Source organism: Bos javanicus, chromosome 23, assembly GCF_032452875.1.
Source record: "Bos javanicus breed banteng chromosome 23, ARS-OSU_banteng_1.0, whole genome shotgun sequence".
Lineage (NCBI taxonomy): Eukaryota > Metazoa > Chordata > Mammalia > Artiodactyla > Bovidae > Bos > Bos javanicus.
In genome coordinates this window covers 28301531-28318417 of record NC_083890.1, presented here as the reverse complement: position 1 = coordinate 28318417, position 16887 = coordinate 28301531, and the positions used below count along the sequence as shown (strand labels likewise).

The following is a 16887-nucleotide window of genomic DNA, read 5'->3' as shown; positions in this document are numbered from 1 at the left end:
GAACTCTCTTCACTACCACAAAATACATAACTACTTTCACTGTGATTGTGCCTTCAAACATGAACGTTTTAACTGGGTGAAAGTGAAGTCGCACAGTCTTGTCCGACTCTTTGCAACCCGATGGACTGTAGACTATCAGGCTCCTTTGTCCATGGGATTTTCCAGGCAATAGTACTGGAGTGTATTGCCATTTCCTTCTCCAGGGGATCTTCCAAACCCAGGGATTGAACCCGGGTCTCCCGCATTGTAGACAGATGCTTTACCGGTCTGAGCCACCAGGCAAGTCCTTTACTGGGTAGACGAGTCTTAGAGAAATTTATGTTCTTTTATTTAGAAGACGAGAAATGTGTGTTGAAGCCAGTGTGAATTGACACCTTGCTATCATCTAACCAAGTGCCTCTTAAGTAAACAGCCCTCTTGCCAATTCAGGAGATGCAGGAGACACGGGTTCAATCTCTGGGCCGGAAAGATTCCGTGTAGAAGGAAATGGCAACCAGCTCCAGTATTCTTGACTGGAAACTCCCATGGACAGAGAAGCCAGGCAGGCTGCAGTCCATGGGGTCGCAAAGAGTCCTACATGACTGAGCACACACTCAGGGAGCCTGATATCCCATGTCCTTTATCATGGTGCTTACCACACTCTAGTGTTTGTTTATACACTTCTCACCAAATTGCAAGATCCTGGAGAACAGTGAGCTAATCCTTAATCATTTTTGTATTCCTAGCTCCTGGTTTGGTAGACATTTAATATCTCTCAAGTTGAATTAATCCCTGCGAAGAAACATGCCACTCAGATTTGAGCTCATCCAATTTTTTTCCCATCCCCCTCCCTACCCCTTTTATTTTAATCCCGAGGTTCTTGAAAGGTTGCAATAGTCAACCACCTCTCAGTGAAATCAGCGAATTGAAAAAACACTGACTTCATCAAAGTGCCTATCAGGTATCTCACCCCACAGTTCGCCTCTTAACAGTGTGTTAAATGCGGCTGTAAGGCGCAGATCCCCACATGGACGGAGACTTCCGGCATATCTGCTTCTCTATTCTTGAACATACCTTCCAGACAATTAGTTTTTATACTGAAAAGTCCTTGATGCAATTTTGTTTCTTTCTAAATATTATCATTAGAAAGCTCCCAAGGAAATAGCAGGAAGGCAATGCCCTCCTCCTTCCCGAAGTATCTGGGGGAGCCGCAGCTTACTGGAGTTCATGCCAGTTGGGTCACCAGGGACCAGCTGTTAGAGAGCAGATCAGGGTGCCGCATTTCTCCCCGTTTTCGCTGAGCTAAGCAGTCCTGTCTTCCCAAGAGCTACCGCAGCGGGGAGCTTTCAGGGCGTGCCCCCACTCCACCTTCCAAAGCCTGGCACACCAGGGTTCCCAATTCCTGTACCCTCGAAAACTACTCTCTTTTGATACCAGAAGAGTCTGGCATAGAGGAAGGAACCTTAGCGCCAGGCCGTTTTTCAGTCAAAACACCCAAACCAAAACCCCCAGACCCAGTACCCACCCATTCGTCCTTTCATTTTGCAGCGTGGACAACAATAGAGAACTACAACTCCCAGGCAGGACTGCGCTCGTCCAGCAGGGACCAATGGACGTGTGATACAGGACCGGCACGGACTAATCAGGGCCAGCCTAGTGAGGCTTTGTCTCTCCACCGCGGCGCGCGGCGAGTTCTCCCGCCTCCCGGCCCCCGCGCACGCGCGCCCCGCCCTGCCCGCCTTTCCTCCCGCGCCCTCCCCTCTCCTTTCTCCCTCTCAGAACCTTCCTGCCGCCGCGTTCGGACCTCGCTGCTTCAGCCTCCGGGTCCCGTTCCATCTTTCCACCCTGCGACTAGCAGCAGAGAAAAACTAATTTCATAATATTTTTTTGCCCCGTATACACTTTGAGGCGAGCAAAAAGATTAGAATAAATTTTAACAATGAGGGAAATCGTGCACATCCAGGCCGGTCAGTGTGGCAATCAGATCGGTGCCAAGGTAAGGATTTTTAACCTCTTTTGACTGTATTTATTTTTAAGGGAAAAAAAAAAAAAAACAGGTATATTATGACGGATGGTTGTAGAACGTTTGCATCTTCCATTCTTAGTCAAGATTTGCCCCTCAAAACTTTTCTATATAAATGCACCTTTGAACCTTAGGATTTGCTTTTGAAAAATGAGGAATTCTTTTTCTTGGCAGGTTCATTTTGGGGAAGCTGTAAAAAGCACCCTTCAGGGTTAGGGGGCGGGAAAACCGAGTTTCTGTAAAATTTTACTTAGAAAGGGGATCTCCTAACGGTCCGAGGACCGGGAAGCGAGGGAGATGCGGAAACGGCCCGAGACAAAAGCTAGATGAGGTTTTCCCCATGTGCATCCCCCTTGGCGGGGCTTCGTGGGGCTAAGCCAGAGGGGGAAGGGGCGAGGATGGCGGGCAGCTGCCGAGAGGTCAGATCCAAATGTGGGGGCGCGATGAGCCAGGTGGGCTGGGCGATATCCTTTACAAATGATCAGGAATCCCCGGGCGCCCGCGATCCCCAAGGGGCGGTCCCGCAGTTATTCGTGCATGGAAGGCTAATAATGTGCTGGACTAATTTGTTCCTTTTATTTCCCCTTAACAGACTCTTGAGGGCGTGGACAGATAGGGAGAAAGGGCGAGGGGGAAAGAGTCCATTCTTTGAAAGGGTTCCTCAGAACTAGAGAATAGGACAAAGGGAAAAAAAACCTCATTTAAAGCAAGGGGGTTAAAAGCTAGCAAAGAAATGAAATGTCGAGGCCAAGGGGGAGGGGTGTTTTTTTTTTTTCTTTTTGCGCGCGGTTACAGTGTAGCGGGGGAGGGGCAGGGAGGAAGTGCGGCTGCTACGTTGTAGCAGAAGGGCGGGACCCGGGCGCCCCTGGCGCGCTGGGACAATGCGGCCAGGCCGGCCGGCGGGGGGCGCGCGAGCCCGCGCCAAGCCCCGCCCCTGGCGCGCGGAATTCGCCCTTCGGCCCCGCCCTTGCGCGGCACCTCCCTTTGTCGGCCGCCTGGCGCGTGCGTGCGCCGCGGTCACGTGCAGGGCGGGGTGGGCTCCTGCTGCAGTGGCTCCTTTTCTCTGCCCCCCGTCTCTTTGTGACCAGGGTGACTGCCTCCATCTACCCAGCTCTGTGCCTGCGATCGCCGGGCCCTTTAAGCCACACAGCATCTCACGTCCCAGGCAGTGAAAGCTGCCGTTTTTCCGAAGGTGCATGTGGCTAGTGGAAGGGTGTGGCAGGCAGGCAGGCAGAAGAAATGCTAGATCCTTGGGGAGGGCCCGCCACAGGCGAATCTGGAGCTAAAATGGCAGTAGGGGAGCATAATTGGCTGGACCCTGAGATGTTGAAGACTTTGCTCTTCCCTGGCAGTTCTGGGAGGTGATCAGTGATGAACATGGCATCGACCCCACCGGCACCTATCATGGGGACAGCGACCTACAACTGGACCGCATCTCCGTGTACTACAATGAAGCCACAGGTGAGGGCAAGAGCTCGGGAAGCAGGGGTCCCATCACTCCCACTTCTCTGGGGTCTCTGCCTCCCCCGGACACCCTTTACCCCCTTAGAATGAATCCATCTACACTCATTGGAGACCTTTCTCGCTTTCCCAGTGGCTCTGCTGCCACCTGGTGGCAGTGTCTGAAATCACACATTTGGGTCCCCGGCTCTCTCTTGGCCCCAATTTATTTACCTTTATGTCTTCCAGTTTTCATTCTTTTACTTTATTTCTTCTAGGTGGCAAATATGTCCCTCGTGCTATCTTGGTTGATCTAGAACCCGGAACCATGGACTCTGTTCGCTCAGGTCCTTTTGGTCAGATCTTCAGACCAGACAACTTTGTTTTTGGTGAGTTAGGGAGATATCAATAGATACTGCTATTCGAGTTATTTGGGTGCAGCAAGAGTTAGAAATGATTGTACTGGAGTTTATACAGCCTTGTGTTTTTAAATCTAATGAAGAGTGGAGGTAGTAATTTAGATAGTAAATTATACAGGGGCAGATATATCATCGGGGAGTTAAGAAGGAAGATAAATCCACTGGCTGTAATCCAAAAGTTGAAAGGTAGAAATGGGGCTGTGTATCTTTCATACTTGACTGAACAAGCTTGCCTTATAACCTCATCGCAGGTCAGTCCGGGGCAGGCAACAACTGGGCCAAGGGCCACTATACAGAGGGAGCCGAGCTGGTTGACTCGGTCCTGGATGTGGTTCGGAAGGAGGCCGAGAGCTGTGACTGCCTGCAGGGCTTCCAGCTGACCCACTCGCTGGGTGGGGGCACTGGCTCCGGAATGGGCACCTTGCTCATCAGCAAGATCCGTGAAGAGTATCCCGACCGCATCATGAACACCTTCAGCGTGGTGCCCTCACCCAAAGTTTCCGACACTGTGGTTGAGCCCTACAACGCCACCCTCTCTGTCCATCAGCTGGTGGAGAACACTGATGAAACCTACTGCATTGACAACGAGGCCCTTTACGACATATGTTTCCGCACCCTCAAGCTGACCACACCAACCTATGGAGACCTGAACCACCTCGTCTCGGCCACCATGAGTGGAGTCACCACTTGCCTCCGCTTTCCTGGCCAGCTCAATGCTGACCTCCGCAAGCTGGCCGTCAACATGGTGCCCTTCCCACGCCTCCACTTCTTCATGCCTGGCTTTGCCCCTCTTACCAGCCGTGGCAGCCAGCAGTATCGGGCCCTCACTGTCCCTGAGCTCACCCAGCAGGTCTTCGATGCCAAGAACATGATGGCTGCCTGTGACCCCCGCCATGGCCGGTACCTCACCGTGGCTGCTGTGTTCCGTGGGCGGATGTCCATGAAGGAGGTAGATGAGCAGATGCTCAACGTGCAGAATAAGAACAGCAGCTACTTCGTGGAATGGATCCCCAACAACGTCAAGACAGCTGTTTGCGACATCCCACCCCGTGGTCTGAAGATGGCAGTCACCTTCATTGGCAACAGCACAGCCATCCAGGAGCTGTTCAAGCGCATCTCGGAGCAGTTCACGGCCATGTTCCGCCGGAAGGCCTTCCTCCACTGGTACACAGGTGAGGGCATGGACGAGATGGAGTTCACCGAGGCTGAGAGCAACATGAACGACCTCGTCTCCGAGTACCAGCAGTACCAGGATGCCACCGCAGAAGAGGAAGAGGATTTCGGTGAGGAGGCCGAAGAGGAGGCCTAAGGCCAAGTCCCTATCACCTTAGGCTTCTTAATCCCCTCAGCCTTCTTCCTCAACGACCCCTTTCCTCTCCCTCAGAATTTGCATTTTCTGCATCTATCTTGTTTTTCTTTTTTGGGGGGGATTCTAGAACAGTGCCTGGCACATAATAGGCGCTCAATAAATATTTGTTGTTTGTTGAATGTCTCTTCTCTCTTTCCACTTTTGGGGAGCCTAGATTTTCTGCATTCTGGGTAACCCTGTCAATTTTCTTTCTGGTGCCCACTCCTCCCATCTGTCCAGTTAACATTTCCCTCTCTGTTTTCGAGATAGCTCTCCAAGAGGCTGGGGTTCCTCAAATCTCATTTAGAACCGTGTGCTGAAAACCTGGATTGGTGACTGCCATCCTAGGCCGATGTGCTGGCCCAGGGGAAGGAAACTGAGCGAGTAGAAGTCCCTACCAGAAAGGGTTGGGTTTGGAGAGGGGCATCCAGGGTACTGAAGTCCTAGGTGCCAGGTATCTCCCCGCTCCTCTCAGCTTGTGCAGAGGTGTTGACAGTATTATCTTCATTTTCAGTCTCCTTCCAAGTTCTGTCCTAAGCTATTACCTTTGCAAGTTTCTGGCCCCCACCCTATCAAGTGGGAATCCCTTCCTCTTCCACTTTATCTCCTTCATAATAACGTTGAATTCCCTCCTTTCTCCTGTTTGAGAAAGGGGGTCAAGAGAAGCAAGAGATAGCCTTGGTCTCTTAAGTCTCCAGAAAGCCCCTCCCCACCCCATCTTATCAAAAAAAAATGATACGTATCAACCCCTTCTGTACTTATATGGAAAGGTATGTGCTGCCACCTAAACGTCATTCCCCAGACAGGGGACAGAACACCTTCCATCTTTTGGCAAACATCTCATCTCTCCTGCTACTGCTTCCCCACTTCTTGATTTTTGTCCTATTCTACACTTCAGATTTCTATTGTGTTGAACTTGCTGCTTTTTTTCATATTGAAAAGATGACATTGCCCCAAGAGCCAAAAATAAATGGGAACTGAAAAGAATCTCGCAGCACGTGTGCTCATTCAGGGAAAGATCGCTGGTGAAGGAGGCATGGGGCTCCAGGTCAGTTGTACAATATACTCTGCTCTCTATAAACAGGTGAGAATATCCTTACACCTTAATCCCTGGTACCCTGTCTTAGTAACTGGGATAGATGCTCAGATGTGAGGAGATCTAGGGATAGAAAGGAGAAATGAGGTGAATGTCATATAAGTGGTTGCCAGATAAGCATCCCCTTGAACTTGGAGAAATAGAGATTCTCCCACCTGCCCAGATGTACTGAACCAAAAGTGGGTTGGACCCCAGCAGTCTGTTTTTAACAGTGCTCCAGAAGAATCTTGGGAGATGCACAGACACTGTTTACCACTTGGAACACACAGTACCTCCTGGGTTCCTTTCAGTTATGGATATATGGGTTTTCTCAGCCTAAGGCAAAAATCACCTGGGGAGGGGTGGTGTCATATCATAGTCCCATTCTAAACTGACACTAGTGTTCCACCTAATAACTCCTGCTACAAAGAGCACAGTGTTAAGTCTCAAATATCCCTTTATTATCAGTAATTCTAGGGACTAACATAATTACTGATACTGCTGCTACTTAAGGATGCTCTTCTGACTATAATGAATTTCAGGGTAGAGTGGGGGTATTCTACAACTCTTAACAGTACAAGTAATTACTGCTTCGCTCCCACTGTAAAAAGCACATTGAATGCAAGAGAGAAAGCTACACTCTAGCGTTCATTTTGAATTAGTTACACCGAATTAAGTATCAGTACTTACTGATTTATTTGACAAAGTTGAGACCTGCAGACCATCCCTTAAGATTTGGTCAGGGAAGAATTCTGGACAACAGGCTTAGTTTAAATAAGTTGGGGGTAGGTCATCAGAAGGCATGGGAGCCCTAGGGGATTGGCAGTCTTGGCAGTATGGGATTGGGAAAGGGAACAATTCCCTTCCAAGGCAAGGCACAGGCTATTTGGCAAGGAGAGGTGATGTGCTCACGGAGCCAGCTGAAGTGCGTGCAATAACGGGACCATTCAGGCAACTTGAGTTATGAGATGGGGCATCATGAAGGTCCAGGGTTCAGGCTGTTCGCAGAGGCTTGTGGTTCACCTGGCAAAAAAACAACAGTGGTGACTGTGTGAACCAGGTACCTGTTCTCCCAGGCTCCCATCTGGACGAATGGGCTGCAGGGAAGACATTCTTACAGAAGTATTCTAGTTTTTCCTAGTACCCTATCTCACTGCCTTTGCCAGGCAGTCATTCAGATTCTTGCATGAGTGAAGAAAGGGGTGAAGGGGGCCAGATCTCTGTACAGGCCCTCAGGGAGACTCCAAGGAACCCAGCTCAAAGGTCACTGATTCAGCTCAGTGCTTTTATTTACATAGGCATTTATTTAACACACTCTTCATATAGTACTATGTGCTAGGCACTAAACACTCCAGGTATTTACCCATTTAATCCCCTTAACAATTCAACAGGGTGGTTACTTTTTGACCTGGCTTTAAGGTGAGGAAACAAGTGCAGAGAAGATGAACTTGTCTAAGGTCAGCTGGCATGCACTTCAGCCAGGATTCACACAACAGTCTGGCTCCAGATCCCACTCCCTGATCTCTACCATAACCAACAGGTGACTAAACGGGCACCAAGGAAAGCAGTGATACACCTTGGAATTCAACGTCAACAGGCTGTCACCAGTTCCTTCTGCTAGTGGGTTAGTTCCCTAGTGACTCAGAAGATAGTCTGCCTGCAATGCAGGAGATCCAGGTTCGATCCCTGGGTCAAGAAGATACCCTGGAGAAGGGCATGGCAACTCCAGTATTCTTGCCTGAAGAATTCCATGGACAGAGAAGCCTGGTGGGCTACATACAGTTCATAGGGTTGGATCGAGTTGGACACAACTGAGCTACACACACACACAGCCACACATACACAGCCACAGCCACACACAGATACACACACACACACGTGTGTGTGTGACCAAGAAGAGCAGAGGCTCTAGAGACAGCAGGCCTGGGTTTGAAGCCCAGCTTCACCATGTATGAACGACATGGGCTAAACTGAAAGTTCAGTCACTTTGTAAAACCCTACACACCCCAAAGGAAGTTTTAAAAAGTTTTTTAAACCATTTGTGCAGGAGCTTAGCACTCTGTCTGGCACATGGAAAGCAATGACTAAATGTCAGCAGCCCCAGGCCTCCTGGGTGCTAGCCCCACGCTGGGCCCGCTGTGTCATGTGCCACAGGAACCTGGCAATTCGGCTCCCAGCCCCACCCTAGAAACCCTCACCTGGGAGATGCTGACGCCTGTGAGTCTCTCAACACTCTCTGGCAGGCGGCTCAGGATGTCCAGCACTTCCCCGGTCACTTTGGCTGCTCCCATGGCCCCACTTCCACTGGACACCAGTGTGATCTTATTGGCTGAGGTCAAGGGACCACTGATCTCCTCTGCCACCTGGTAGGTAAGATGTCCACTCAGCACCAGGGTCTTACCACACCCATCCTAAGACTCCTTACTCTGGGTTTTTAAGACCTGTGTTCTTCGCTTTTGTGAGCATCACCCTTCCTTGTTCTGGTCACTGGCTGGTAATTCCCGCCCCTAATTCATGGCCCCTAGCCTGGTTCTCCCCTGGCCCCTCGTTCCCTCCTGTCCCTCCACTGCTCTTGTCCATATGCCCTCCACCGCCCCCACCCCCATCCCTACCCCAGACCTGGGGCAGCTTCTCCAGCAGCATGTCCAGCTGAGCAGCCTCCTGGTACAGCTGGAATGCTTCTGCCTTCTTGGCCATCTGCTCAGCCTCGGCCCTGGCTCGGGCCCCTATAGCAAAGGCCTCGGCTTCTCCACGCATCTGAGGAGGGTACAAGACACGTGAGATACGGTAGGTAAGGATGAGAGACCCCAGCACCAGCAGCACCCCACTCCCTCCATCAGTTGGCTAACTCACCCGCACAGCCTCGGCTTCTGCCTCCGCCTGCATGATCAGCTGGGACCTGGGCAAAGGGGAGTGGAGGGGGTAGTTGAAGAATAGCCCTTGCTCTGGGAGAAAGATTCGGCAGGAGGAGGACAGGTAGAAAAGGCCTCAGCTTTTTGTCTGGGGGCGCCCAGGTGGTGAAAGAACCCTGAGGGGGGCAGGGAGGGGTGTTTACTTCTCTGCCTCCGCCAGGCGCTCCAGCTTGTAGCGCTCGGCTTCCGCCGGCTTGCGCACGCGGGCCTCCAGCTCCTTCTCCCGGCGGGCGATCTCCTGCTCCTGCACTGCCACCTGCTGGGCCCGCTCCACCACCTGCACCTGCACCCGCTGCTCCTCGATCTGCTGTTTCGTCTTGGCCACCTGCGTAGGAGGGATGCTCAGAGTCAGAGTTGCGGAGCAAGCGCCTGGGAAGCAGGGAGGGCCAAGGCTCCAGGGCAGGATATTAACATAGAGCACACCACGTGCAGCTGGTCTCCGTGGGCTCAGCCTGCCCAGTGCGGTCCATTTCTGGGACAGATCTGAGGTATGGCCTGGGGAGGGGTCTGGTCCTCCCCCAACAGGGCCAATATCCATGGTTAGGGCTGTTCCCCAGGCAGTCTTAGCTAGCTTCAGGGCTGGATAGGGCTGCAACCCAGCCCGTTTGCCCTCAGGCCAGGTGAAGCATCTCTCCGCTGAGCTCCCCATCACCCTATTTCTCCACCAAGTCTTCCTGTAGAGTATGAGCGCCTGGAGGGCACTGCACGCATGGTGACCATCCCTCACCTCCAAGTCCAGCCATTTCTCTCCATCAGTGTAGCGGTTATCTTAGTGGCAACTGGCAACTGGCTTCTGAATAGCCTCTCGCCAGCTTTTGGGGAGTAGGGGGACGGTGTGTGTGTGTTTATCTTTTGTAGGTCGTCCAAATTCAAAAGAAAAAAAGTAAAGCAAGATCTCTTCCCACCTATTTCTCAAGCCACCTGGTTGGTTGCCTTCCTCTCAAACCACCACTGTGACCAGCTTGTTGTGTATCCTTCCAGGGCTACTGTAAGCAACTACAAGGGTATGTATACATCATAGACTACTTCCTCTTACTTAGGCAGATTTCATTTTCTTGTTCCTTGGAGAGTACAGGGTCAGAAGGCTCTTGCCAACATGTCGGTGAGCAGAGGTCTGGAGGAAGAATATACTTCTTGCCTCATTGCTCTGGCTTAGCCATGCACCATCTTGCCTGTGATATATCCACATGAGAGATGGAGCCCCTGCCTTTAAAGGGCCCATGTGTTCATTCCAGAGGAAAGGGGCTTCTAGACGTGGTACCTTGTCCTCTTTGACCCTAAAATTTCAAACCTGTTCCAAACTGGACTAGTTAACGCTTGACCTCAGGGTGCAGCATCATGGTGCTCCTGTGTTAGAGCCCCCACTTCCACCCCCTTCTTTCTCTTCTTTAGACCCAGCCTCCAGCCATTCCCTCAGAAAGAGTACATGGGATATGTTTTTTGAGATCTTGCTTCTGTGGGTTTTTGATTTCGTTCTTTTATTTGAATGATGATTAAGTTGAGTACAGGTTGTGAAAGTGAAAGTGTTAGTCGCTAAGTCGCGCCTGACTCTTTGCAACCCCACGGACTGGTAGTCCACCAGGCTCCTCTGTCCATGAGATTCTCCGAGCAAGAATACTGGAGTGGGCTGCCATTCCCTTCTCCAGGGGATCTTCACAACACAAGAATCAAACCAGGGTCTCCTGCATTGCAGGTAGAGTCTTTACCGCCTGAGCCACCAGGGAAGCCCCCTGAGTTCAGTTTACTATGCTGTTATTAATTTTCCACCAGAATTTTGAAGGCATTGCTCCATGGTCCTCTAGCTTCTTGAGAAATCTGAAGTCATTCTGCTGCTTGACATCTCTTCATTCTCTCTGGAAGCTTTTAGTTCTTTCATCCTTGGTGTTCTGAAATTTCACAGTGATGTGCTTCAAGGCAGATGTTTTTCATCCACTATGTTAGGTACTTGGTGGATCATTCAATCTAGAAAGTCAGATAAACATGTCTGATTTTTTTCACTGATGATTTCCTTCCATTTTGTTCTGTTGCATCTCCTGGTCTGGCCTCTAATATTCTTTCCTAATTTTTCCATCTGTTTTGTTCTATTTTCCGACAAATTTATTAGAATTTCTCTTCCATTGTTTTTTTTTTTTTCCATTTCTGCCACCTTATTAATTTCTAAAAGCTCTTTGTTTTCTGTGTCCTGATTTGCTGGATATGAATTATTCTTTTATCTTACTGAGGATATTACTTTTTAAGCTTTCTTCTCTCTGCATAGCACATATCCTTCAAACTGCTTTGCTCTGCTTGTGCTTTTGGCCTGTCCTTGTTGCAGGATCCTTCATATGTCAGGGAGTCTGTGCTTGTCTGCTCACAGGGAGGAAGGTCAGAAACACTGAAGGGAAGCTCTGGGTATGTGGGTGAGGCTCGGAGGCTTTGAGCTTCACTCTAGGGTGACCCGGGTAGTTCATCTGCTGAGGAACCTCTGATTCAGGACCTTCAAGTCTTTCATATTGGGTTGGTCATGTTCCCCAGAGCAATCTTTTGATCTCTTCTTTGGAATATGCGGGTTCTGGGAGCCATGTGGAATAAGGGGCTGGGGAAGCGGTCGGTATTCAGCATTCAATAGGCAGTCTCTTCATGCCTGTTACTGGGAGAGGGAGCATCACTCAGAGGCAGACAGCTCTGAGAAGTCACTTTTCACCTGTTTCTCCTTATTTCAACCAACTTATCCCAGCTCCAGAGGCCCCTGGCGCTGACAACTTCTGTGCCTCAGGTCATTTCATTGTTTTCTCCCCTGCAGCTTTGTGCTCAGCTGTCTCGGACACTTCTTGAGTCGTCAGTTGCCCCGACTTTCCAGCTTCCACAGTGATGCCATGGTTTCTGTTCCTTCTGTTCCTATTCGCTCCACCTTTTTTTTTTCTCTCCCAATTACTCTATGTGAATTTAATGAGATTTTAAGAGGGAGTGCAATTAGCTGCATTTATGCCATTCACAGCTTTGACAAACCTAATTCATCTTCTTGCTTCCTCTGTTTTCTTTTGACAATCCATTCTCAATGCAGCAGCTGGACTAATCTTTGTAAAAATGTAAACTAGACCAGAGTACTTCCCTTCCTGAAGTTCTCCAATAGTTTCCCATCGTGCTTTGAATCTTCTTCTAAGTTTCCATCTGTTGTTGTGTGCTTAGTTGCTCAGTCATGTCCTACTCTTTGCAACCCCACGGACTGTAACCCACCAGGCTCCTTTGTCCACGGTGACTCTCCAGGCAAGAATACTGGCTCCCCAAACCCTAGGAGATCTGCTTCCCTCTGCCTCTCCTCACTCACAGCACACTAGTCATGCTGGATCAGAAACCTCCTTTGTGTTCCTGGGACACAACCCCTCTTTTTTACATCAAGATCTTTGCATGTGCTAGTCCCCTGCCTAGTCACTTGCCATATATATAAATTCTATTTGAACAGCACTGGACTAGAACGTTCTTAGCTCACAACTCTTTACATTGCTGGCTCTTTATCATCTTCAGGGTTATCTTATATATCATTTTCTCACAGAAGGTTTCTCTGATCATCCCCAACCTAACAGAGTACCCCCTCCAATAGAATACCACCAATTTATTTCCTTCATAGCAGTTGAACAACTTAATTAGAGCCAATGAAGATTATTTATTTGCTTATTAGTTGTCTCATATATTATAATGTAAAGCTCCATGAGGGCAGGAATTTTATTCTATCTCATTCATACTTATATACTCACCTCCAAAACAATGCCTGGCATATAGTAGGCATTTAATAGATCTCTGTTGAATAAATCCTTATTTTTCCAGCACCTAGCACAAAATCTGACACAAAACGAGGGACTAATAAAAGTTGAACAGAACCCAAACCAGGCTATCCTTTGATTAGCAGACAAGGAAAGCCATGTTGAGAAGATAAAGTCCCACCCAAGCTGGTGGTTTTCACTAAATCAATACTTCTCAAACTTCAATGTGTACATGAATCACCTAGAGATTTTGTTAAAATATAGATTCTGATTTGGTCTGTTGGGCTGGAGCCTTGGATTTTGTATTTATAACAAGCTCCCCAGGGATGTGCTGTTGCTGGGAGGCAGACCACACTTTGAGCAGCGAGTACTATGCCACACTCAGGCACCTATCAAGCCACCCAGGGATTTAATATCATAACTAAAGATGTGTTACACTTAATGCTTTCAGCCTACACCAACTCTTGGCAAAAATGAATTTCATAATATTGGGTAAAGGTCTCAAAGTACAGTTGATTCTCATTATTCATGGTAGTTCCGGTTTTCATAAAGTAGCCATGAACACTGAATTAACAAATACTTATTGTGGGATCTTAGTTCCCCAACCAGGGATCGACCCCTGCACTGCAAGCACAGAGTTTTAACCACTGGATTGTCAGGAAAGTCCTATGTATCTTTGTTTTATGCATTTCTGCGTAAAGACACCATATGTAATGTATTTGTTAATTCATTAGCAATGAACTCACATCCAACAGCACTATAACTCATGCCCGAAAGCAGCTTATCTAACACACGTATATTCTCCATCAAGCACATCAAGTCTTCTTGGACTTAGGAACGCTAGACGGCACTCAGCACCACACTTGGGGGCATTTTGAACTGTGAAATCACCAACACAGAGCACAAAAGTGCAAAATATGTAGCAGTGAACATACTGCGAAAATGACATTGTTTACAGTAGGAGCTAAAACAAGGAAAAAACATCTTGTTCAACTGAGAGGCACGTTATCAGGCAACTCAAATTTTTCTCCACTCTGTGCATGTCTGCAAATGGTCATCAAGACAAAGAGCACTAGGGAAACCATTGCTCTTTTAGCATTTAAACCAGTGCTCATTTAGCATTAGCTCTTTAAAATATTTTAGCATTGAGGCAAATTCTCAAATACAAGATCTGCAAATGATGAGTATCAACTACACTTTGCTGCCTTATCAAGGCCCCCACAGGTCACTTTGTGGGATTCAGAGCCCAAGTCCATGTTTCTCTTCCTCACACCCTCTGTGATCACCAGGGCTGCTGGGAGCCTTGGAGGACTGTCGTGCAAATGAGAAAAAGGCACCCGTTCCTCTGGGGAGATGCAGACCCATTCACGCACAGCTTGGGGAGTGGAGCACAGGCCGATCTGAGCTCTGGTTCACCCTTCATCCAGGTGCCCTTGCCCAGGACACAACCCGCCCCAAGCCCCTGATCAGCCCTATCTACACCCCCTTTCTAGGCCTTTTCTTTGCTTTTCAGCTGAAACATTTAGGTCTTTTAAATCTTCCTCATATGGAGGAGTTGGGTCAGAAACCGAGAGTCAAAATAAGGGGATCAAAGTCAGGATATGAGAGAGAGTGGTGGCCTGAGAAGAACAGGGAGGGAGTGAAATCCAGCCTGGCCACAGGGCCAGCATGGGGACTCTGACCTGAAGTTGGTAGGCCAGGTCAGCCTGTGCTCGGCGCGTGTTGACTTCGATGTCGTATGCAGCCTTCTTCAGCTCGTAGTCCCTCTGTGCCTTGGCCATCTCAATCTCACTCAGGTACTGAGCAGACACCTTTTCCTGCTTGGCTTTGGCCTCCTGTTCATGCAGAGATTGGGTAGGACATCAGAGTAGGCAGAAGAAGGCCCAAGGGAGAGAGCCTGCTCTCCGCCGAGCTCCTCCATCTTCGCCCTGGGCCCGGCCTCATCTACATCCTCTGCCAACCCTGCTCCACTGGCCTCACGCCACCCCCTCTCCCATCAGGTACACAAAAAGCCCTTGGAGACCAAGCAACCCCCAGCTCTCTCACCCGGATCCCGGCATCTCTTTTGGCCTCTGCTTCCCCAATCCGAGCATCTTTTTGGACCTGAGCTGTTCGAGCCTTCCCCAAGGAGTGCAAATAGTCCTGTGGGAGAGATGCAGATGTCACAATCCTCAGAAGGGAAGGTTTACCAGATGGGAGCAGGGAAGTAGGGAGGACCAACTGCTGAGGTTTACCTGATCGTCGTGAATGTCCTTCAGGGTATAGCTGACCACGCTGATGCCCATGTTGACCAGGTCTGAGGAGGCCACTTTGAAAACCTGCTCTGAGAATTTCTGCCTGTCCTTATAGATTTCCTGGGATAACAGGATGGAAAGAAGAAGGAAGGGACATGCTCAGATCCTCTGGCCACCATCTTCCTCAGACTAGTTGGGTTCTTAGGCCCCTTGCACTCTGGCATCCCTTCCTGATCTCTCCCTGCCCTCAGGCCCACCTCCACGGTCATGTGGGCCATGATAGCCCTCTGGTGGCCCTCCAGTGTCTCCAGCGCGATGTGGGCGATCTCTGCCTCCGTCTTCCCCAGGAACATCTGGCAGGCGGCGGCCAGCATCTCCTTGTTCTGGCCCTGGATCTTTACCTGTAGCCAGAACAGAGTTGGGGAGGGTGTGGGGAAGACCTCCTGAAACCAGAGTAGAGGCAGGTGCCTTGGGGATCCCTGGAGAAGTGGAGACTCACAGAGAAATTTCTCCACAGGCAGAGATAGGGAAAGCCAATGTGAGAAGATTCTTAATGTCTGGGGACACAGAAGATGCTGGGTGGGGGAGTGGGCTTTGGGGGAAAGGCTCTGAAAGCCTCACCTGGGCAATGCCAGTGACTGAGATGGGGACCCCATGGCGAGTGTAAACCTTTTCACTCTTGACATTGAGGGTCAGTGTGTTGAGTGAGATCCTAAGGGAAAGAGAAGGGATGGACAGCGTGAAAAGGAAGAAAGGGAGAAAACGGGGGTTCCCTTTCCCCAGTTTTCTTGCTACCTACCTCTGGATTTGCTGGATGCAAGGCAGGACAAAGACACGGCCTCCAGCCACCATGACTGGGGGGCTCCGGCAGAAACCTGCAAGGGGAGGGGGCAGTGAGCTGTGGTGGCCCGTGGCCGCGGTAGAGCTGTAACGTGGGGAGACAGAACTTGGGAAGGGAGCGCGAAGCAACCTCCACGAGGAAAGCTGGAAGCTGACAGGGGCCAGGGGCAGTCCAGGCCTTGGAAGGCTACGCAAGGAATAATCACAAGTGGGTGGCATGCAGCCATCGTGGGCGGGGTGGACAGAAGGCCTGGCTCTGGGGAACTGGTAGGGAGACAGGAAAGAGACCTCTGCAGGGGGGGGGCTCACTGGCTGAGCAGAAAACAATACTTACCGGAGACCACCATGGCCTCATTTGGGCCACAGGTGAAAAACATGGCTCAGGCTGGAGCTGGAGGAGGGGGAGAGAAAGCCTTTGCGGATGCGAAGGGGCGCCGCGCAGTCCACAGGAGCGAACTCTTTCCCTTTCCAGTCAGTCACGCCCAGCCTGCAGACGCCGAGGCCCAGGATCTTCCGCAACCCCGGATCCGCTAAGGCTTTTTCTGTGAAATTTCGCAGACAGCCAGCGATTCTCAGCCGCTCACCGCGCCCCACCTTCAGTGATATGAAGCTCTCTGGACCCGGAGAGGTCCCCAGACCCTTGCGTTACCCTCCCTGTTCCTCTGCAACCCACTCCATCTCCCCTCCCCCACCTACCTTCCCGGACTCCGGCGGCGGCCCGGCTGGGGTCCCGGGGAGGGCGGGGCTACGTAGGGGACCTGGGAGTCTAGCAGGTGCCACCCGTGTAGGGTCTCCCTGGGAGCTGGGCCCGCGCCCCCAACCCAGCCGCACCCTACTGCTGCTGCAGACGCGACCCCGCCCCCCGCGGAGGACCACC

The 16887-nt window shown here is 50.4% G+C and overlaps 2 protein-coding genes across 3 annotated transcripts; one reads left to right on the top strand and one right to left on the bottom strand.

The window, feature by feature from the left end:
• Positions 1 to 1731: 1731 nt before the first annotated feature.
• TUBB (tubulin beta class I) lies at positions 1732 to 6196 on the top strand. The gene is made up of 4 exons (XM_061399222.1): positions 1732 to 1975; positions 3355 to 3463; positions 3721 to 3831; positions 4113 to 6196. Exons 1-4 carry the CDS (start codon positions 1919 to 1921, stop codon positions 5168 to 5170), a joined length of 1335 nt encoding a protein of 444 aa, XP_061255206.1. The 5' UTR covers positions 1732 to 1918; the 3' UTR covers positions 5171 to 6196.
• Positions 6197 to 6956: 760 nt separating this feature from the next.
• Positions 6957 to 16794, bottom strand: FLOT1 (flotillin 1). 2 transcript variants are annotated; one of them, XM_061399225.1, is made up of 13 exons: positions 16707 to 16794; positions 16345 to 16401; positions 15970 to 16045; positions 15792 to 15882; positions 15428 to 15571; positions 15171 to 15290; positions 14983 to 15078; positions 14619 to 14771; positions 9340 to 9521; positions 9138 to 9183; positions 8904 to 9041; positions 8483 to 8647; positions 6957 to 7307 (listed from the first exon to the last, which is right to left on the bottom strand). In XM_061399225.1, the coding sequence occupies exons 2-13, from the start codon at positions 16385 to 16387 to the stop codon at positions 7278 to 7280; spliced, it is 1284 nt and encodes a 427-aa protein (XP_061255209.1). In that variant the 5' UTR covers positions 16388 to 16401; positions 16707 to 16794; the 3' UTR covers positions 6957 to 7277. The 2 variants fall into 2 exon arrangements, with proteins under 2 accessions (XP_061255209.1, XP_061255208.1); XM_061399224.1 differs by lacking the exon at positions 16707 to 16794 and having other exon boundaries at positions 16345 to 16436.
• Between the last annotated feature and the right edge of the window lie 93 nt (positions 16795 to 16887).

What these genes read in the sequence shown, in the direction of transcription:
- FLOT1 (XM_061399225.1), bottom strand. Translation starts at nt 16,387, where the DNA reads ATGTTTTTCACCTGTGGCCCAAATGAGGCCATGGTGGTCTCCG. An exon ending in TGAGGCCATGGTGGTCTCCG is followed by an intron (nt 16,046 to 16,344) that starts GTAAGTATTGTT and finishes CTCCCCTTGCAG; the next exon opens with GTTTCTGCCGGAGCCCCCCA. An exon ending in TGCTGGAGAAGCTGCCCCAG is followed by an intron (nt 8,648 to 8,903) that starts GTCTGGGGTAGG and finishes CTTACCTACCAG; the next exon opens with GTGGCAGAGGAGATCAGTGG.
- TUBB (XM_061399222.1), top strand. Translation starts at nt 1,919, where the DNA reads ATGAGGGAAATCGTGCACATCCAGGCCGGTCAGTGTGGCAATCAGATC. An exon ending in GTACTACAATGAAGCCACAG is followed by an intron (nt 3,464 to 3,720) that starts GTGAGGGCAAGA and finishes TATTTCTTCTAG; the next exon opens with GTGGCAAATATGTCCCTCGT. An exon ending in ACCAGACAACTTTGTTTTTG is followed by an intron (nt 3,832 to 4,112) that starts GTGAGTTAGGGA and finishes ACCTCATCGCAG; the next exon opens with GTCAGTCCGGGGCAGGCAAC.